This window comes from Ochotona princeps, chromosome 1 (assembly GCF_030435755.1).
Source record: "Ochotona princeps isolate mOchPri1 chromosome 1, mOchPri1.hap1, whole genome shotgun sequence".
NCBI classification, from domain to species: domain Eukaryota; kingdom Metazoa; phylum Chordata; class Mammalia; order Lagomorpha; family Ochotonidae; genus Ochotona; species Ochotona princeps.
Window position 1 is genome coordinate 29,373,950 of NC_080832.1, and position 22,282 is coordinate 29,396,231.

Sequence of the window (22,282 nt, forward strand, 5' to 3'; positions counted from 1 at the left end):
TCCACTAGTAGTGAAATGTCATTTCTAAAAGTCTCTGCTTAAAGATATTTAGCATGATGCACATCTAGCATTTCAATTATGTCTGGTATCAAAATTGTCTTCAAATTCAATCTTCACAATTTTCTTCTGCCCAAAATGTGAATGTATATCTTTAGCCTTGATAAATTCAACCCAGAGAGGCTCCTCTTGTGTGAATTAAGAATTTAGCTTTCTAGGGCCCATTGCGGTAGCCTAGCAGCACTAAAGCTAGCCTAAAGCACTGGGATCCCATATGGGCACTGGTTCTAATCCCAGCCTCACAGCTTCCTATCCAACTCCCTAACTAGTGGCCTAGGAAAGCAGTCGAGGACAGCCCAAAGCCTTGGGACCCTGCACCAGGAATAGGCTCCAGGATCCTGGCTTCAGAGCATCTCTGCTTTGGCCATTGTGGCTGCTTGTGGAGTAAATCATCTGACAGAAGATCTTCCTCTCTGTCTCTCCTCCTCAGTGTATATCTGACTTTCCAATAAAAATCAATAAACCATTTTTAAGCGTTTAACTTTCTACAGCTTCACAATTGGCTAATTTTCCAGGATTTTTAAAAACTTCTCACAGTATAAATTCTCCTCAGATTACAAGGGAATTACGTTCAAATAAGTAACTTGAATATATTGTTAAGTGAGAAATGCCTGACATTCCTTAAGTGCGCTCAGAGCATTACATTTACCAAAAAATGTGGCATCAGAAGAGAGCATCTTATCACTCATAACCAAACACACCTCCAAAAACTCTAAATTTGAGCTGTAGGTTCCACTGAACACACTTTCCATTTGCATCATAGTAAAGCCAAAAAAAAAACATAAACCAAATGACCTGAACTTTGGAGCTGTTTATAATTCCTGTGGTCATTTTATCCAAATCATGCATTCCATGCTCAAGAACTTTGACTTTCATAGTCTTAAAATGATGATTTAGTTAGAGCTAAAATGGTGCCGGAAAAATTTCTCAATTAAAAAAAAAAAAGCAAGGAAAATAGCATAGTTATCATTTTACCTTTATCAAAGTTATTTTTCTCGTACTTTAATGAACTTTTTTATTGTCTCAATATTTTTTAAGTTTTTAAGAAAGAGAAGATCTTCCGTTCATTGGTTTACTCCCCAAGTGGCTGCAATGGCCGGAGCAGAGCCGATCCAAAGCCAGGAGCTAGGGAGCCTCTTCCGGGTCTCCAACACAGGTGCAGGTTCCGAAGGCTTTGGGCCATCCTCGATTGCTTTCCCAGGCCACAGGCAGGTAGTTGGATGGGAAACGGTGCTTCTGGGATTAGAACCGGTGCCGATTTGGGATCCTGGCGCTTGCAAGGCGAGAACTTCAGTTGGCAGGCTACCGCGCTATGCCCCATTGGCTCAGTTTATATAAAACCAATATGGTAAAGGATTGAAAAACCTAATGAATTGTGAATTTTAATTGCAACTAAAGTTAAAATGTTCCAATATATTCTATTAAACATACTGAATTAATCAGCCTTCAATAACTTTCCTATATGAACATTATCTCATACAATATAATCATGATGTTGTTAAAAGAAAAACTTTTGATAAATTAAAATGAACAGAGGTTATTTGAAGGATAATTCAAGAAATGTACAGCCCTCAAAACCAGAAGAGTCATAGAGCTTTGGAGGGCGATCTGTGGGCACTGAGTATGAGTATTTAGTGAGAATGGAAGGGACAGAGAAAGGCTTGATTATTTACAGCTGGGAGTTTGCTTTCTTTAAGCATGGTCTGAATCAGTTGACAGGTTGCGATTGGCTGAACTTGGCTCATGTGGTTGGTTGCGGCTCAGCCAGTTGTTAAAAAAAACACTCCTAAACTAGGCATTCGATTAAATGTTGCTGAGTAGATTGGGATATAGTGGCAGCCTCAGGACAAATTTAGCTTAACTCAATATGCGTAAGATAGTATACCAGGTTACAAATCTATCATGGGAAGAATAAGTGGGAATAGGGTTTGGGATTTCTACCAGTTGTAACAGGAATACTCTTTTCAAAATATGAATATAGTATTGAACATTAAGAAACTACTTTGTAATTTTTAAATTGCACTTAGCAAATTGCATAAAGCAAGCAGGCTTTCCTAGAAATGAGAGGGTCCTCAGAAAGGGCCAGATGAGGGACGGGGAATAACAGCTTCAGAACAGGAGGGCAAAATCAGCAACAGGGAGGATAAATTGGAAATGTTCAGAGAATGCTTGGAGAGTAGAGAGCCTCCAAATTCTCATTTATAAATTGAGAGTTGATTGAGCTATATCATTTCAAAGATTCTTTCTTAAGCTCCTCCCTTTTACTAAAGTATAAATGAGTAATCAAAAGAAAATGCAAGATTCAGAAACTAAGACTGGCTGAAGGTAAACTAGGGTCATTAGAACAGGCTCCGATGAACAGTGCAGCTCTCTGAAGGCTGGCCCTACCTCTTCAGAAATGTGTAGCAATCAGTTTTTCCACTGATTAAAATTTTGACTCTTAGAGGAAAATGGTATATTAATAACTAGATTGTGTCATTCTTGTGCACATGAAATTATGTAACACACTTGAGTCTTCACATTTTTCTCCCTTACTTAATCACATCTGATCTTTCCAATCATCCAACGAGATTAACAAAGTGATTGTTAAGCCTAAAGAATCTTGGAAGTTAAGTAGTTTGCCCAAGGCTAAGTTGACTCCTAAAGGCTGAAATAGAACTGCAACTCAGGGTTCAGGCCTTGGGGTTGGTGGCAACTGCGGCTCCCTGCAGTGTAGCAGTTGTGGGGGGTGCCCCTGCCTGATTGGACCCAATGCTGCATGCTCACGCCAAAGACACTGCTGGAAGGCAGTGAACGAGTCCTTGGCCTTGGGCGTCCAGTGCACCAAGTGGTGTCAGGTGTTGCCTGCTGGCGAATTCTTGGCTTTTAAAGATATGTAGTTGCTGCCTGGGGCCACACAGGAATAAGGCCAGTTTTAGTGTAGGTGAGAGGTGAACGTTGGGTGATTCCCAGTGACCGGGTCATGAAAGTTTCAGGCAAGCGTGGGGACTGAAAACTGGTGGTTTGGAGAGAAGTATCCAGAAGATAATTTAGGTCAGACTGATTCACCAGCCCAACTAGGAATAAAGAGATGGGCTGTTAGCATAGAACACCACTGATAGCCACACACTAGTCCTCACCAAAGCTGTGGGTGTGGGCCTGTTTGGCAGGGTTAGGTACCATTACGGGCCTGGGTGGTAGAGTGGTCACATTTGGCAGGGTCAAGACACTATCCAGCATGCAAGAGAACTTGGTCTGGGGGTAGACTCTGTGGGGTTGTGTGGGCCCAACCCTGTGGAAATACAAGTCCCACTGGTTAGCTCGCAAGCTGGGTTTGCGATGGACTAAGCTAGGTGTGACCATGCCACCTGCCATCACTCACAGGTAAAGGAACCCACAACAGTCAGGGCAGGTCAAAGCAGCAGCACCTGAATGTGCATCCTAAAACAGGATGTGGGGTGGGCCAGGTTGCAACAGGAAGGGGGCAGAATGGGCAGGGCCGAACAAACCTTAACTCACAAGAAACAACAGAAATCAGGTTGGAACACAGGTCATGCCAAGTAGGTCCTTGCACCTACTGATCTGCGTAAGACAGGGATGCTAAGCCACAGCATCTAAGGCAGGGGACAGGACAAGTGAGGGGCTCTACCAAGTTGAATCAGAGCAACCACTGGCCTTCACAAGATCTAAGGCTGGGAATAGGCCCAGTTGGGGAGCTAAGGGGATACCCTAACTGGGTTGAGTTTCCTACCAAGGGGCACATGGGCTGGAATTGGGGCTGTGTTCTGATCACGATACAGTTGTAGTCTCCCTTGGCACAAGTGTGGACTGGGACTGGAAGCATCAAACCGGCCTAGACTCCAGCACCATCTTGTGCTCTGGTGGACCAGGGTAGATGTGGGACAGACTAGGCTAGGTCTCAGCTCTTACTGAACCACGTGTGAGTTGTATAGGGGTACGGAAGAGCCGTGGCTGGGTTGAAACATCCAACAGTAAGAACCAGCTTGGGTTGAAGGCCAGTCAGGAAAAGCCACTGTTCCTAATAGGACAGGAGGTAAACTGAGTAGGGCTGGCTCCTGGATCCACTGATATGCGTGAAATCTGGCACTGGGAGAAGTTCTGATGGAGGAGCCTAGGCAACTTCTCTGGCAGGACACAGTCCCTGCAGGAAAGCACAAGAAGCACAATAGGAAACAGCCCAGAACAGGCAATGGAAATTATCCCACTGGCATACACTTGGCATTAGTTGGGGGCAGACCAGGCTGAACCAGTTCACATAACCTGCTGGCGAATCCAAGCACCAGAACAGAGTGTGGGTTGGGCCAGGTTCGGTTGAGATAAATACCAGTGCACACTAAGGAATGCCAAGGTGAGATGAGCCATACCAGATGTGGTTGCAGCACCCAAACAACACATGTGACAATCAGGGGGAGGAAGCAGAGCCGACAGGGGAATGTGGGCTCCCCTGCTGTACAACTACTTCCATTGGAAAGCGTGAGTCAGGATGGGGGCAGACCAGAATAGGCAGGGCTATAACACCTATGAGCCTCATGTGAGCTAGATAAGGTAAGGGCCATGGTGGGCTGACTGTCCCGACTGGTGCAAGCAAAAATTAGAGAGGGTGAAGGTAGGTTGGACTTAGCCTCAGCATTAGCTGGCAGGGGCTGGCACTGGGAGCTAATTCTGTCAAGTCAAATGCCAGAACCACCTGGAGAGTACATAATCTGGGGGTGGGAGTGGCCTAGAAGGGAGATAGTGGGCACCTCCATCGGAGTTACCACTCTCACTGGACAGCACGAAAACCAGGACAGTGACAGGGGTGGCTAAACAGGCACCTGTCAGTAGGTGTGTGGGCTGGATAGTAGGTTGGTTAGGTTGAACTAGGCTTCAATGCCCATTGACATGTGTGAGAGCTAAATGGGATGTGGGACAGACTGGACAAGCCTGTGGTACATACTGGCAAGCATGGGAACCAGGGTAGGGGGCAGAGCTGGTGGGGGTTTTGGGGAAGTTGCCCCAATTAGGCTGCAGCTCCAACTGGTTTGCTTGAGGACCGAGTATGAAGTGGGTAGGATTGAGCTGGACTGCAACACCCGCTGGTTCACGAAGAAGACAGGGCTGGAAACAGAACAGACACAGCAATTGCAACGACCAGCATGTGTGTAAGCTGATTGGCACAACGGACGGTGTTGGATCCTGTACTAGCAAACTCACGCAAGAATCAGATCTGGGAACATCTCAGATGAAGTTTCTTTGGAGATCCCTTCAACTGAACTGCTGATCTCAGAACCCCAACCATGAAGAGACTGTCAGCCAGTGGACTCTGAATAGGTTTCATTGCGATTGAAACGGCGAGATTGACAGCAATTCAAACCTGCTGAACTATCAAAACTGTTTGAGCAGGACCCTCGGAGAGCCTCACATTGGGGATCTTGGATGGGTGGGAGGTTGGGTGGGGCTTTTCCCTTTATTTCTCCCCTAACCCCAGATACAGGGAAAAAATGATAATATTAGTGTGGAAACAATGGTATTACCCACTTTCACCCTGTAGCCCTTGACCCTTTGTACCCTAATCAACTAAGTAAGATTATTTAAAAATAGAAAAAAAAAAACTTGAAAAAAAAAAAAACTTTCTCCTCATTAAATTCTTCAGTGACTCAAAAAAAAAAAAAAAACAACTGAAAGTCATATCTCCTGGGAACGCCTCTATTTCTCTTTCTACTGCTTCAGACAGGCAAGAGAGTACCTGTAGGTCTGGCGCGGTATCCTAGTAGCTAAAGTCCTTGCCTTGCATGCGCCAGGATCCCATATGAGTGCCAGTTCATGTCCTGATGGCTCCACTTCCATCCAGCTCCCTGCTTGAGGCCTGGGAAAGCAGTTAAGGACAGCCCAAAATCTTGGACCCTGCAGCCATGTGGGAGACCTGAAAGCGGCCCCCTTAGCTCCTGGCTTTCGATCTGCTCAGCTCCGGCTGTTGCAGCTGCTTGGAGGTTGAACGAGGGAACAGAAGGTTTTTCTCTATGTTTCTCCTCTCTGGAAATCTGACTTTCCAATTAAAAAAAAATCTTTAAAAAGAAAGAAAAGAGGACATTTGTGCCATGAGAATACTGGACTATGGACTAGTGTTTTGAGGAAGGCGTTGTAAGTAGCAAATGAAATTCAAACTGAGATTCCATCTTGCCAGAGGATGGATGGAGAGAGTTGAGAGAAGGAAGAACTTAAGGCAAATACAGGATTTTTTAATTGTTTTTTTCCTTAAGATTTATTTATTTTTATTGGAAAGACATGTTTATAGAGAGCAGGAGAGACAAATCTTCCAATTGCTGGTTCATTCACCAAATGGTCACAACCGCAGGAGCTGAGCCAGTCCAAAGTCAGGAGCTTCCTCCCAGCTTCCCACATAGGTGCAGAGTCCCAAGGCTTTGGGCCGTCCTCGACTGCTTTCCCAGGCCACAAGCAGGGAGCTGGGTGGGAAGTGGAGCAGCCGGGATATGAACTGGCAGCCGTATGGTATGCCACACTTGGAGCTGGAAGGTTAGTTGGTAAGGCATTATGAGTGTAATGACATTATGAGTATAAGACATTATGAGTGTAAGACATTATGAGTGTCCTTATTCTTGACAGAACCTCTCTCTGTGTGTAGCTTTAAATTGGCATTGTTAGTTTTATAATCGTTGTGGTATGAAAGTGCCCTACCTTAAGTGGAAACTGAACTTTCACTTTCTGGGTCTAAATCGTTCCCCATGTCAGGAGCAATCAGACGCAACGGGGCAGCTACAGTGAACACAGCAAACAGAGGTAAAGCAATGATACCCGATGATCGCATTGGGCTGTTAAGACAGAATGTTCAGTGCCTTGGATGTTTAAATGTGTTTTTGACTTAAGATATTTTCAACTTACAATGGGGTTCTTGGATTGTACTCCCACATCGCAACTGAAAGGCATCTGTATTTGTATTCTAATTTGCCATTATTATCCATATCACACTTGTTCGTTGTCCTGCAGCGATGGACTGGTCCAAGGAGCGGATAATTATACACGTAAAGAACTGGCTAATGGTCAGTAGCCAAAGTTTATTAACAACATCAGACCTTTTAAAGCCTAAGGGTGTTAGAGAGGAAGGTGTGGGGAATTTACACATCAACAGCAAGAGGGAATTGCCAGAAGCCCTCCTGTAGGAACCTGTCTTTGCTTTGTAAAATAGGCTTACAGATCCAATCAATTGTCCTACACACACCACACAGTAATGTTTACCTCTTTAAGCCACCGGTCTTAAGACTATGTAAGCATAGTAAAGTTTTCCTAGGATCATTAGGAGATTCAGTGGGAAATTGCTTCAAAAACACCAAGTTCAGTGTCTGCTATTTGGTGTAATAATTTAATCAGTGAGAGCAATTATAATAAACAGGCTGACCTGTAGAAGACACCCACCGTGAGGACCACGGTCCCTTCTGCTTCTCAGTATGTCCTTGGCACCAGCATTGCACTTGGTGTTAAGACAGACAGAAGCCTAATCCTTGAAAAAACTTCATGAAGCTGTTGGAACACAGCTTAAGGAAGAATAATCAATGTTAGTAGGCAATGCTACCAGGTCAACTTTTGGAGTAGGAGTGATTTTAGCAACAAATTAAACAAAGACTTCAAAATGATTATCAGGACTGAATATCATAAGGGGAATCTGTGTCTTTCAAGGTTCCTTTGACCCCAGAAGAACCTGTCCACATTTCTACCATAAAATGTGGCTGATTGTTTAAAGACATTAACTTTCATATCGAGCTTCAAACTTTTAAAAAAGGGGAAAAGCATTTAACGTGCTAGCCATGAATTGTCCCTCATACACATGCATATATGAGTACAGCAGCATATGAAAATTCAGCAGTGCCAAAGTGAGCAGTGCATATGCATTGAGTTGTTGAGTTGTTTTTAGGGATGGCAATGATTCTGAAACATTGTAGCCACACACATGCTTCCACCAATCTATTTGTAAGACAACTGTCCCGGCAAACAAAAATCTGTGAAAATCATAAAGCATCGGTTCATGTGAGAAGATAGACTAACATTCCAGGTAATCTAATGTCCGTTTCAGCTTGTTTTCTAACGAGACTACCTGTTTTTGAGTACGTTTACCATCTCACTAGACGTGTGCTTATTCTTATCAAATGCTTCTTTGACATCTTCATGCAGATGATTTTGTTACTGCTAATGTGTGTACTGTCAATTCTTTTCTTTAAAAAAATATTTATTTTTATTACAAAGTGAGATATACAGACAGGAGGAGAGACAGAGAGGAAGATCTTCTGTTCAATGATTCACTCCCCAAGTGAGCGCAATGGCCGGTGCTGTGCTGATCTGAAGTCAGGAGCCAGGAACTTCCTCCAGGTCTCCCACACAGGTGCAGGCTCCCAAAGCATTGGACGGTCCTTGACTGCTTTCCCAGGCCACAAGCAGGGAGGTGGATGGGAAGTGGAACTGCCGGGATTAGAACCGGTGTCCATATGGAATTATGGTGCATTCAAGATGAGAACTTTAGCCGCTAGGCCATGCGGCCAGACCCGTGTAATGTCAATTCTAATCCTCTAAAATTGTCTTTGGGAAAAGATAGAAAAGGATCAATAATCCTGGGCATGTTACAAGGTCCTTTTAAACCTTTCAGAAACATATAGTCCTGAAAACAACGAACAAAACAAAGGTATCGTAAGAGATAGGAAGAAGAAGGTAAGAGGGAACAGAAGTAAATGCACTTACACTGCATGTCAAGGTCAATTGCTGTTTGCTTTCCTGTTGCCAGGATAAAGCCAGAGGATAAAGGCAGAAAGCAACGAACCAATAGTGATGATTGGCACAGTTGCTCATGGGTGTAAAACTATACAACTCATTATATGGTAAAGAGAGAAAGAACCTACTTTCACTTATTAAAAAGCAGAATCAAAGTTTATTAAATGGATATTACAAATCTAGCCTTTTAGTTGTGTACAATTTTAGTATATGTGCTGCCAAAGCGAGCACTATAGTTGTGTACAATAAAGTAGCTAACTGGTGTAATTTAAAGAATGAATGTCAAACAGGTCTATCAAATGAGCAAATGAATGTCAAAGTCATTTTCTAAGGCTTTAAATTTTAAAATTTAAAGCAATGGGTTATAGTTATGGCACAGTAGGCTGAGCCTCTGCCTGTGAGGTCAGCATCCCATCTGCACATGAGTTCAAGCCCTAGCTATTCCACTTCAGATCCAGCTACCTCCTAACATTCCTGGGAAAGCATCAAAAGATCACTCAAGTGCTTGGGCTCCTTCAGCCACATGGAAGACCTGGAGGAGTTTCCAGGCTCCTGGCTCTGGACAGGCCCATTTATGGCCATTGTGGCCATTTCAGGAGTGAACCAGCAGATGAGAAATTTTGTCAGTCTCTCTCTCCATAACTCTGCCTTTCGAATAAATACATTAAAAAAAAATTTTTAAGCAATAGTTCATACATTGTGAAGTGATAGCACTGTGGATGTCATTTGCTCAATTTTTATAGAATAACATGTTATCTTAAATAGACTTTCATTGACAAAATAGCAAATAACATTATAGTATAACATATTTAAGTAACTATATTTGTTTAGTTTGAAGGTTAAAGATCCGTAACTCCCGTAATTTTGTTCATATGCTTAGTTTCTTTCTTGTGAATTTGTTGTAGTCTTGTAAAAGCTTATTTTTCTTGCTTTTGGATTTCATTTATACCTTCCATGAAGTGGTGACTGTGAAATAAAATTAGTTGTTATCACACACACACACACACACACACACACACACACCCCAGAAGAGATAAATATATCCAAAATTCTGGGCTCATAACCATAAGATATTTCTCTTGGGATAGCTAATCTTTTTTATTAAAAAAACAACTCAAAGCGGCCGAGTGTCATGGCACTGTAGGCTAAGCCTCTGCTTGTGGCACTGGCATTCCATACAGGCACTGGCTGAAGTCCTGGCTGTTCCACTTCCAATCTGGCTCTTTGTGGGCTGGGAGAGCAGTGGAGGATGTTCCAAGGCTTTGGGCCCCTGCATCCATAAGCTCCAGAAGCTAGCGGAAACTCCTGGCTTTTGGCTTTGGATTAAATGGACACTGAAGCCATTTGGGGAGTGAATCAGTAGAAGGAAGACATCTATCTGTCTCTCAGTTGCTCTTCTCTGTGACACTGCCTTTCCAATAGAAGTAAAATCTTAAAATAAATAAATAAATAACAAGTTGGAAACAAAGAGCTCCACAAAACCTGTCTGATGCTAAGATGTTGGACTCTCATCTTGTGAATGTACTAATCATGGAAACCCCAGTGCTCATAAAATGCAGACTATAATGTCAGAAACAAACCGAAGTTACTTTACAGTGACCATCTCTGAGGGAATTGCATTGCCTGAGCAAAAGAAGAAAGTTGTAATGTTCATCTTAAAAGTTTAAAGCAGGGCCCGGCGGCATGGCCTGGTGGCTAAAGTCCTCACCTTGAATGCGCCGGGATCCCATATGGGCGCTGGTTCCAGTCCCGGCAGCTCCACTTCCCATCCAGCTCCCTGCTTGTGGCCTGGGAAAGCAGTTGAGGACTGCCCAATGCTTTGGGATCCTGCACCTGCGTGGGAGACCTGGAGGAGGTTCCTGGTTCCCGGCTTCGGATCGGTGCAGCACCGGCCGTTGCGGCTCACTTGGGGAGTGAATCATCAGATGGAAGGTCTTCCTCTCTGTCTCTCTTCCTCTCTGTATATCTGACTTTGTAATAAAAATGGATAAATCTTTTAAAAAAAGTTTAAAGCAGAGAAATAAAGGCAAATAGAAGAAATCATGGTGAGAACAGGGACAAAGAGGCTCTAATCACCAGGTAGTAACTGAACGGACACAGACATTAGGAAGGGAATACAGAGCATTGCACAGCGTAACTCTGCTCTCTCATTGTCACCAACTGCTAGAAGAGTAAAAATGCACACAGACTCCTGCATTCCTGGGTAAACCAAGAGAGTTGTTGGTCGTGGTGAGAACAATGGTGACTGTTGGAGATCTCCAAGTCAGGAATGAACTTTAACACCTCAAGCAAAAACAGGTGGAATATGGGATTCTTGGCATGTCCGCTACAATTCCAGGGGTAGCCAGTTATGGAAGCTTAATGGATGCTTCCTCTAGGGGTAGATATCACTAGGTTCTCCTCCTTCTGCTTTTCAGAGCATTTTTAGCATCCAGGGACTAAAGTGCAGCATATTGGGTATTTGACATCTCCACCATGTCAATTTATGGTGATTCTGAACTTCTAGAAAAACTGTCAGGTGCTAGGACATCCCTTTCATATTTTTCCTTGACATTGCCGCTATATTCAGGGTACAGTCAGTGCAATTAGGAAATTCTTTGCTTAAGGGATTGATGTAGGGCCCAGTTGCTACAATTTAAAAATGACATGGCTGCTGAATTTGTGTAGATGGTTGAACCTCAAAGTTGTAAATTGGTGAAAATTTAGGTGAGTTATGGTGTCTAAGAGGTGGGCCTATACAGAGATCCCAAGATATTAGGAATAAGCCCTTGGAAAACAGTTCTCATGCTAGGGTTGGCTATATTTGGGGGGTTTATTTTTTATTGTTTTAAATTTATTTTTATTTTTTTAAATGGCAGTGTTACAGAGAGAGAAAGGTCTTCAACCCACTGAGTCACTCCTCAGATGAGTGTGACAATCAGGGCTGGGCCAGGAATCTTTTCAGTATCTCCCACATGACTGTGAGGGCCTCAGTGCTTGGCTTTTCCTCTGATGTTTTCCCAGTTGCATTATCAAGTGGCTGGATTAAAAGTGGAGCAGCTTGGACTTGAACTGGTGCTCATGTGGGATGCTGGCACTGCCTGCAGCAGCTTACCCACTCTGCTACAGCGCCATCCCCAGTAGGGTTGGTTATAAAGGCCTGGCTTGAACCTAGCTGGTCTCTTGGATTCCTTGCTCACCTGGTGATTCCTCTTCTGCGCGTATTTCACCATTGTCATCACCATATAACCAAATCACAGATTCTGCTCAATCTTGAACTTTAAGCCTCCCAATTCCGGCAAGAACAGAGACATTTTAGGAGGGAAGGTTTAGGTTGCTGTGTCAGGTGGAAAGCCACAAAGAGCTGAGCTGCTTGCTGAACACAAAGGAGGTACAGAATGAACAGTAAAACGTGATTGCACATACCAGTGATAAGCAGTGACCAGTTAAAGAAAAAGAAGGCCTTGATTGTCATATTTCCTCACCTTCTTCTACTTTGTTAATGATTTACTTACTTATTTTTATTGGACAGGCAGAGTTACAGAGAGAGAAAGAAAGAGAGAGAGAGAGAGAGAGAAAGAGATGCTGGCTCATTCCCCAAGTGGATGCAATGGCCAAAGCTGGACTGGCTCAAAGCTACCAGCCAGGAGCTTCTGCCAGGTCTCCCAAGTGGGTTCAGGGGCCCAGGGACCCTAACCATCCTCCACTACTTTCCCAGGCCGTTAGCAGGGAGTTGGATCAGATGTGGAGCTGCCAGAACTTGAACTTGTGCTTTGATGGGATGCTGGTGATGCAGGTGCAGGCTTACCATTCTGTACCTCTACCCCTCCTATTTTATTAATAACACATTGTGTGTATATACACAGTATATTTATTAAGCATGTATCTTCATTTTTACTTCTCTTATTCCTTTGCCATGTAATGTAACACATATTGCCTTTAACTCAAAATCGAAGACTTAATGATTTTACATCATAGTTTAAAAAATATGGGATATTAGAAGAAGGGTAAATGTTACCCAGGCAGTTTTGCCTCCCCTTCAAGGGAAGGAATTAGTGAATTTTCTGTTGAAGCATGATAATTGTGCGATTTTAGGTGGAAGACTTACCTTATAATGGTGAATTTTTAGGTAATTAAAGAATAGCTAAAAAATTGGCAAAGCACTGCTTCTGGGTATGTCTGTGAAGGCATTTCTAGGGATAGTGGTGAGCAAATGCGTGAACTGAGTGGCATAGATCTGCCCTCAGTGTGGGTGGCCACAATCCAGTTGACTAGAGCACAGATAGAACAAGAAATTTGAAGAAAAGATGTTGTCTTCTGTTTGAATTGGGACACTTTTTCTGTCCCTTCCTTGGACATCAGGACTTTCTAGGCCTTGGACCGAAGACTTCACCCAGCAGCCCCCCTTCAGCCTTCACATTATCTGCTTTCCTGGTTCTGAAGCTTTTGGACTTGGACTGAGCCATGCTATTAGCAGCCCCAGGTCTCCAGTTTATAGAATCTTCCTCCACAGTCATAGGTTGAGCATCCCTATCTGGAAATCTGAAATCCCAAACATTCTATAATATGATACCTTTTGAGCAAAACAACATGATGCCACAAGTGAAAAATCCCACACCTGACATATGTGATAAGTTGCAATTAAAATATATGTGCCCTGACAATTTTTTATAAGATTTCCCTCATGAAATAGCCCTTTGGCACAGTGGCTTAAATCCCTACTTGGGTCACCCACATCCCGAATCCGAGTGTCCAGTTTGAGTCCCAGCTTTCTGGCAATCTAGCTTCCTGCTACTGTGCATCCTGGGAATCAGCAGGTGATCACTGAAATACGTGGGTCCATGCCATCTATGTGAGGGACCCAAAGGGACTTTCAGCCTCCTTGCTCCCACTTGGCCCAACTTTTCTACTGTATGCAGCTGGAGAGTGGACTAGAGGATGGAAGATTGTCTTCTCTTTCTTTCCCTCTGTTTATCTCTCTACATTTAAAATAAAATGAAAATAAATAAATAAAGAAGATGTTAATTCTTTTTAGGTCAAGTGTATCAGGAATAAATAAAACATGAAGGAAGTGTATATTTAAACCTGAGTCCCATCCTCAAGATAGTACATTATGGAGATGCAAATATTCCAAAATCTGGGAAAAAAACTAAACTTAGAAACACTTCTGGTACTAAATATTTTGAGTAAGTGATACTCAAACTAGATATGTGCCCAATTTGTTCTCTATTTTTTCTCCTCTTTCTCTCTCTGTAAAACTCCAACTAATACAGGGGATAAAGAAGAAACTGTATGGCAATGTTAAAAGGAAATTAAAAAGCAAATTCATTTTCCTGACATATTGGAAGATTTTATTGGGTAATTAGAACAAGAGGCTAAGTTAGCATTTGCCCAAACAGCACGGGCAGCAGAAGGCCACAAATCACTCTTCCCAGAGAGAGAATTCGCTGAAACTTCACTATATTTATTCATCATTGTCTATAAGAAAAGAACACCTACTTTTGTTTTCTTGAAAAATGATTGTAGAAGGACATTGTGACCCTAGAAGGTCAGTGAGCATAGGTTTGCAATTAACTGGATAATGTTTGTATGAGACCATTTGTGTGACTGACTTAATATCCTTTGTATGAGAACAACCAAATGGACACCTTTTGTGTAACTGATTGGATATCATTTGTATAAGATGATGTATAACAACAACTGGGTGTGTACCATTCGTGTAACTAAATGGATATCATTTGTATAATGAGTGGACTGGAATGGAACACTTGGTGGAATACACAAAACAAAAGGAGTTCCAGACAACAGTGCAGAAACAGTTGACGGGTTTTGTTGATAGACTCAATACCTCCTCCCTAACCCCATATGACCCTCAGTGTATGAAGTCTGATGCCCCTAATAAACTTCAGCTTTTGACCATCAGTCAGAGTCCACACGTGTTATTATTGGCTCCGTGCAACAAGCCCAATACTGATGCTCCTGATTAGCAAGTAATCACTGGTCTTATAAGGCATAGTGGGTCTTCAGGAAAGTAAAAATGCTGCATCTCTAAGCTCACCTTTGCTCTTGGGAAAGCATAATTCCATTTGGGAAAACACAGACTACTCCGTCCCTGAGTTGTAGGCATCCTTGGGAGACCCCTAGCTCAGCACAAAAGAGGTTCTGAGATATGAAGAGTAAAAATATGAACCTAGCCAATACCATGGCTTAGCATGCTAAGCCTCTGCCTTTTGCACCCAGCATCCCATATTTGTACCAGTTCCAGTCCTAGCTGCCCCACTTTTCTTTTTTAAAGATTTATTTATTTTATTACAAAGTCAGATATACAGAGAGGAGGAGAGACAGAGAGGAAGATCCTCCGTCCAACGATCTACTCCCCAAGTGAGCCGCAAGGGGCCGGTGCGCGCCAATCCGAAGCCGGGAACCAGGAACCTCCTCCAGGTCTCCCACGCGGGTGCAGGGTCCCAAAGCATTGGGCCATCCTTGACTGCTTTCCCAGGCCACAAGTAGGGAGCTGGATGGGAAGTGGAGCTGCCGGGTTTAGAACCGGTGCCCATATGGGATCCCGGGGCGTTCAAGGCGAGGACTTTAGCTGCTAGGCCACGCTGCCAGGCCCAGCTGTTCCACTTTTAACCCAGCTTCCTGATAATGTGCCTGGGAAAGCAAAGAAAGATGGCTCAAGTCCTTGGGCCCATGTGCCCAAGTGGGAAGCCCAGAAGAAGCTCCAGGCTACATCTTTGAACTAGCTGTTGCTGCCATCTGGGGAGTGAACCAGCAAATGAAAGACATGTCTCTCTCTCTCTCTCTCTCTCTCCTTCTGTTTTTGTAACTCTGCCTTTCAATTAAAAATAAATAAATCTTTAAAAAATTAAAAATAACAGAGATCCAGGTCAGCTGGAGCTGGTTGCTCTTGTTTCCTAGAGAATAAGCTAGCTGACCTGCCTGGCCTGCTATTACCTTCTCAACAGGCCCCTATCTGCAGTTGACTGTTTCCCACTCATCTCAACTATTGAAATATTTCTTTGTTAGTTTTTGGCTTAGTCTCTGCTTTTTAAACCCTGAACTTTAAATACATGGCGAGCAAGTATGTGTTCAGTTATCATGGATTCAGTTTTTTGATACAGCACATTCCAGGGCATTGTCTTGTGGGAAAGATAGCAGAGCTTAGCAGCCACTGCTAAGGAAGGAAGGAAGACTGAAGAACAAACTGGATACGATCTTTCAGGCTCCTCTTAGAATTCCTATCACACAGGCAGGCCTATCTCTGCTCCAGCAGATTAAGTGATCTATGCTATTTGTGAGGTTTTAAGTTAGTTATTTGAAAGACAGAGTAATAAAGAGAAAAGGCACACATACTTGAGAGAGAGAGAGAGAGAGAGAAAGATCTTTCATCTATTGTATCAATCCCCAAATAGCTGGAATAGCCAAGGCTGGCCCAGTTCACAGTTACGAGTCAGGGATTCTGTGTAGGTGTCAGGAGTTCAAGTATTTTGGTCATCATTTGCTGCCTTCCCAGGTGCATTAGCAGGAAGCATAGTTGGAAGGGAAGGAGCTGGGTCTCTAACTCACCCTCTGATATGGGATGCAGACATCCATTGCTTCCCCAGGTCATTAGCAGAAAGCTAAATCTGATATGGAGCAGCCCAGGACTCGAACTAACAACCGCATGGGATCCTGGAGATGTACATTGAGTATTAATCTCAGTGCCAATCTGAGGATACAAACATTCTAAGAGGAAACTGAATCTGCTATGCCAGAATGCCAGCCTTAGGCACATCACGTTTACTATATGAGATTATAGCTTGAAGGAGGCACTTTCTAAATTTTATATTTCCACTGTTTTTCGTAATATAGAAGAGGTACATATTAGGATTCTCCACCATGAAGATCACAAGATGAGAATTTTAAAACTATTTTGTGTACTATGTGTCAGGTGGTGGATTTTAGTGTGGCTGGCTAAAGTGTACCACAAAGAGATCAGCTAGCAGTACGCTGCTGACAATCCTGAGCTTGCTGGCAAGTGACAAAAAATGGATGTGACTGGGCTGGCATGGACGCCTAGAGGCTAAAGTCCTTGCATTGCATGCCTTGGAATCCCATAGGAGCACCAGTTCCAATCCCGGCAACCCTGTTTCCCATCCAGCTCCCTGCCTGTGGCTTGGGAAAGCAGTAGAGGACGACTCAAAGCCTTGCACTCTGCACTTGTGTGGGAGACCTGGAGGAGGCTCCCTAGCTCCTGGCTTTGGATCGGCTCAGCTCCGGCCGTTATGGCTGCTTGGGGCGTGAATCAACGGATGGGATATCTTCCTCTCTGTCTCTCCTCTTCTGTATATCTGACTTTCCAATGAAAATAAATAAATCTTTTTTAAAAAATGTATGTGATTGCGGTGGGTGCTGTGACATAGAGAATCATGGCTCCACTTGCAACACCAGCACCTCACATGGGTATCGCTTCAAGTCCTGGTTGCTCCACTTCCTATCTAGCTTTCTGCTAAAGTACCTGGGAGAGCAGGAAGGATGGTCCAAGTCTGTGGAGCCTTGTACATAAGATATCAGGAAGAAGCTCCAGGTTCCTGGCTTCAGACCAGCCCAGCTCCGGTCGTTGAAGCTATTTGGGGAGTGAACCAACAGATTGAAGACCTCTGAATCTCCATACTTCTATGTAAATTTGCCTTTCAAATAAAAATAAGAAAGTCTTCAGGGAAAAGAAATATATGTGACTAACAATGATTAGCATTGCAATCAAAAGGAAATTTACTAAAGTGTTGCACATTAAAATAATGGGAATTGGCTTTGTGTTAGCCATCCTCGTCTCTGTTTTCCACTGTTAGCTTCTGTTGCTGCAATAGGTAGGCTTGGTGTCCAAGAACCAGTCCCTTAGGGATGATCTGAGATGTTTCTGTGCTTGTTGTTAAATTAATTATAGGGTCAGAAATTGGAGAGGCTGGGAAGACATTTATATTGAGCCAAGACAAGAGATGTCAAGGAAGAAGACAGACTCCTTATTTATTGTCAGCACATTGTAAATAAAGTGTGGGCATAACCTTAAAGATTTGTAGAAGAGTCCCAAGCCCTGTGCTGCCAGGACTGGGGACTGGTAAAGAGAAGTACATGTGCACTTGGGTTCACCCAGGACAGAATGAAGGGAGAGGAGGCAGAGCAGCCTAGAGAGAGTGGGACTCCCAGGCCCCACACTCTCTGCCATGCTCCCTACCACCGAGCTTGATGTTTTATCAATACAATGTCATGTTTTTGAGTTGGCAAAAGGCCTTTCACAGTGCAAATCTGTAACAATGAATCAATGTCACAAAAACATAAGATGAAAGAAGGTTAGCACTCCCCCTTGACAAGGATGGAAGAGGCCCTTGGGCCTGACAAAATACATATGGTTAAGAATATATAAGGTTTTCAAGACAGCTTAGTCTTAAGTCACAGATAATTTTCAGTTTTTACTTAGGAATTTTCCCACTTCATTCTGCCTTGTTTTCCGTAATCAACACTTTGTAGATCAATCCCAAGAGCCAAATAGAAAGTTGTTAAATACGTACCATTCCTTACACCTCACCTTACACCTTACACCCAGTTGGTGGCTAGCTTTTTATATGTGCTGCTTGCTGTATTATGCAAAATCAGAATTTGGTAATACTCCAAAAAAGGGGTGAGTTTGTAGTCTCTCGTAGACCCCCTTGTTTGTTATTACCGTGATTCTTCTTCGTTCCATGTCAAGAACTTCAACTGATTTCCCCGCTAATCTATCCTTAATTAACATAAAAATGTAAACAAAGCCTTGCCCCCACCTGCCTGTCAACTTCTCTGTGGCCTCTCTTTTCTAGAAGGATGACTGCAGAACACATGTTATTGACTGTACCTTGGAAAAGAATTTAGCCCTCCTCTAAATGATGCATGTGGCTTTGTGGGGCTTAATAACTCTTAACACTATTATTATGGGTCGTGTGTTCTTCCCTGGGGTATCTACTGTGTCACATTCTTCATCCCAAATGTCATCTCTGACAATTACGAATGTGAAAGATAATAATCACTATAGAATTCTTATTCCATAAATAAATGCTTAAGTAGCCACCATCACTAGCTATTTGACCATGAATAAACTCATTTGTCATCATGATTTTCTGTTTGATGAACACAGTAAAAAAAGACACATGCTTGGTGACAACCTTCAACAAAATATGAATCAATTCAGTAGCTCTTTAAGCCAGTAACTTTGTTTTCCTATGTTTCCTGAATTTTTTATGCTTTTGTTTGAGGATGCTACAAGAAATGTTTTCCACACGCAACAACCAATGAATTAAAAGACATGGAAAGTTAAACTGTACACAAGATTGTTCCAGAATTTGTGTGGCAGTTTGAGTAATAATAATCACCCTGTGCATCGTGGAAGACATTCTGTCTAGAGGCTCAGGACTAACAAAGCTGACATGGTTAAAAAGTAGCCCAAGAGTGGATATGTTTAAGTCTTATAAAGTATCTTTTCATAATAGTTTTTCTAATATGTAGAGAAAGGTCTGTAATTTGTGAGCATTCAAATTATATGGAAAAAGTCATACCCTGGCAAAGCTTCAGGTTTTAGTATTTACAGTGCACCATTAAGGAGATATAAAGTAGAGGAGCAGAAAACAATTTTTTAAAGTATTAAAATACATAAACGCTGGAAATGCTTTGTTTCGATGCAAACTTCACAACTTAGTGAATCATTGCCATTTAAGTCTTAGTTGCAGTTTTCCCACAGTGAAGCATAGCTGTGAAACAGTTTGCTTGGGGCAACAGGGAGGTAGTTAGCCTTTCGCAGATCCGATCTTCTATATTTTCTATGGCTGCAAAAAATTTGGTCTAGAAATTTCTCTGGAAAGGATCAAACCTCAGGAGGCAAGCAGGGAAAGCCGGTGTCGGGGAGGGGGCTCTCCAGAGAACTCGCGCGCCCTCTAGGCTGCAGTTCCCAGCACAGCCTGGCGAGGCACCTCAGGCCACCATGCCACCGCAGGGAGGGAAGAGGAAAGGGGCCGGATTCCTCCCGGTAGGAACACTATCTGAACCAAAGAAACAGGCTGGCGACAGGAAGGAAGAGCAGAATAAGTGAAAAGCAGCCACGGGCGACCGAGAGGCTGCGCGGCGCTACCAGGCGCGCGTCACACACAGTGTCCTGCCTCCCCGTCGTGTGTCACCTTCCTGTTCGGAAGTTTTAGTAGGTTGCTGGGACAGAACAGGGGGCGCCTGCTCCACCCATCAGGTATCCGGTTGGAAGAAAAGCCAGTCTCAACAACAGCGATTCTCTGGGTTAAATGACAAGTTTCGCCGGCCATCTGTCTCCAGCCAAGGCTGGGGTAGGGGCAGCCAGGAGCCCATCAGACGATGCTTTTCTGTGCGAACCACAAATCATATGGTTGTGTGTCTTCTCCATTCCACTTAGAGCCCTCTTGCTCGAATTCCAGGTCCCTCCTGGAATGCATGTCGCCGATCCCCTTTGAAGAAAATGAACCCTGTGCATATGTTTTGGATTTTTTTTTTGGACTGATTTGTGATGATAATCAGTTAAGTTACATTTCTTATGTGTCTTAGGGAGGGTGTAATAAACCTGGGACGCTGATGACTGTAATTTTCTGGATGATGTTGCAATGGGGCTGGAGGGGGGATGGTAAATGGCCCAGTGTTGAACTTTGCAACTTGCTCCCTTCCTGTATGTAAATTCCCTTGATATAAAGTGGGGTGTCTGGCAGTACAGGGCCAGTTGCCTCAGGTTCAACCTCCCTTACCATCTCAGAGACAGAAGCAGGGAGGCAAGTCCAGCCACAAGCGTAGCTCTAGCTCCAGGCTCGAGAAAACAACCCTTCACCTTGTATCCCGGGCAGCCTGGAGAATGAAAGAGGAAGCTATAAAATCCCCTTTGAAAGGTGGGTGCTTTCGGTACTGTAATTTGGATGGGGCTGGTGAAACCAAGGTACCCAGAGGTTTTGAAATTTCTTGGCGAAGGAGGGGAAGAAGGGTGGGGTCTCTGGTTTCTCAATTTGGTGTTTTAAAACAAAAGGCAAAAGCTTCGTGCAAATTGACGCTCGCAGGTAGTAGGAGTGATTGTTCTCTTAAGGGAGGCGCAGGTTGGAACTGGACGTGGCTGGGCTGGCTGAGTGTTGGAACATTGGCTCTGGAGTAAGGCGACATGAACTTGTATTCTGGGCAGAATCTGTTCAGGAAGAAACTGCGACGGGCTGGCTACTGAGATGTGGAATTATCGAAACCTTGCTTTAAATTGCAGCACCAATCCCAGGCAGTAGTCACCGCTCTGTTCGAGAGTGGGCGCTGAGCAAACTTTGTCGACCAGCCTACCCTGTGGGAGAGAAGTTGCATGCTTGCTTTATCCCGGAGTTGGGGCTGCTGCGACTGAGCAACCCAACCAGGAGCCCAGATTAGATCCTACTGGGGCAAATGAGGTGGCTGTGCCTGCAAAACAAATCTTTGCCCAAGAGCAAGGGAAAACGCGCTTTGCAAGCTATTCGTGGTTTGACAGCTGGTGTTTGGGAGTGTGCCGTTGGCTCCACGGAGCAAACTCTAACTGGCAGGGCAAGCAAGGGGTTATGGCAGGGCAGCGGCGAGCGCCAGGTCAGTCGGCCCCGCGAACACGGCTAACTAGCAGCAGTCTGTCCCGGCTCCCGGTCGCGTCTGAGCCACAGACCCAACCACGGGCAGCGCAGGCGCGCGTCCCCGCGGCCACCAGCGCCCGGTCGCTCACTGACTGACTGACTGACTGACCAGGAAGCCAGCGGCCTCGGCGCCGCTGGAGAGAAACGGCGAGGTCGGCTGGGAGACACACGGGGAGACGGGGGCCACGCCAGGGAATGGACGAGGTGGCGCGGCCGTGCACAGCTCTGAGGCGCCCGGGTCACGCCGGGTCCCGGCCGCCGCCCTCACCGACCGCCTCCTCACGTGTTCTCGGCGTGGCGCGGGTTAAAATGCAAGGGAAAAAAAACGCACACGGAACGGACAAAATGTTCTCAGAGATTACTTTAGAGGAGAAAAAAGTGCGCTGTAGATTGCACTTTTTTTTTTAATTTAGTGCAGAGCCTTTCCACCTCCTCCCCTACACATTCCTGACCTCCCCCTCCCCCCGCCCCGTCTCTCCTGCTTTCCTTCCTCTTCTTCCAAGTTCTGGGATTTTTTTTTTTTCTGTCAGCCTTGCTTGGTTTTGGCCAAAAGCACAAAAAAGGCGTTTTCGGAAGCGACCCGGCCGTGCACAAGGGCCATTTGTTTGTTTTGGGACTCCGGGCAGGAAATCTTGTCGGGCTTGAGTCACGGCGGCTCCTTCAAGGAAACGTCAGTGCTGGCCGGCCGCTCCCGCCCGCCGCCCGTCGGGGAGATGCAGGGCGCCCCGGCCAGGGTCCGGCTCGAGTCCCTGCTCCGGCCCCGCCACAAAAAGAGGGCCGAGGCGCAGAAAAGGAGCGAGTCCTTCCTGCTGAGCGGACTGGGTAAGCCTTCTCGGCCCCCC

General features: G+C 44.5%; 1 protein-coding gene and 1 pseudogene across 3 annotated transcripts in view; both read left to right on the forward strand.

Annotated features, from left to right (window-relative positions):
- SGK1 (serum/glucocorticoid regulated kinase 1) overlaps positions 1-22,282 on the forward strand; it is a 122,231-nt gene that overhangs the window by 94,189 nt on the left and 5,760 nt on the right. The window contains exon 1 of one of the 3 annotated variants that reach the window (XM_004587251.3): positions 20,528-20,696. The exons of 1 other annotated variant lie outside the window; for it this stretch is intronic. In XM_004587251.3, coding sequence (XP_004587308.1) covers positions 20,663-20,696 — 34 coding nt within the window. In that variant the 5' untranslated portion in view covers positions 20,528-20,662. Of the gene's footprint in view, positions 1-20,527; positions 20,697-21,827; positions 22,263-22,282 lie in introns of those variants that run through there. One more of the 3 variants, XM_004587249.4, reaches the window with a different exon arrangement.
- Positions 18,098-18,241, forward strand: LOC118758436 (U6atac minor spliceosomal RNA; annotated as a pseudogene).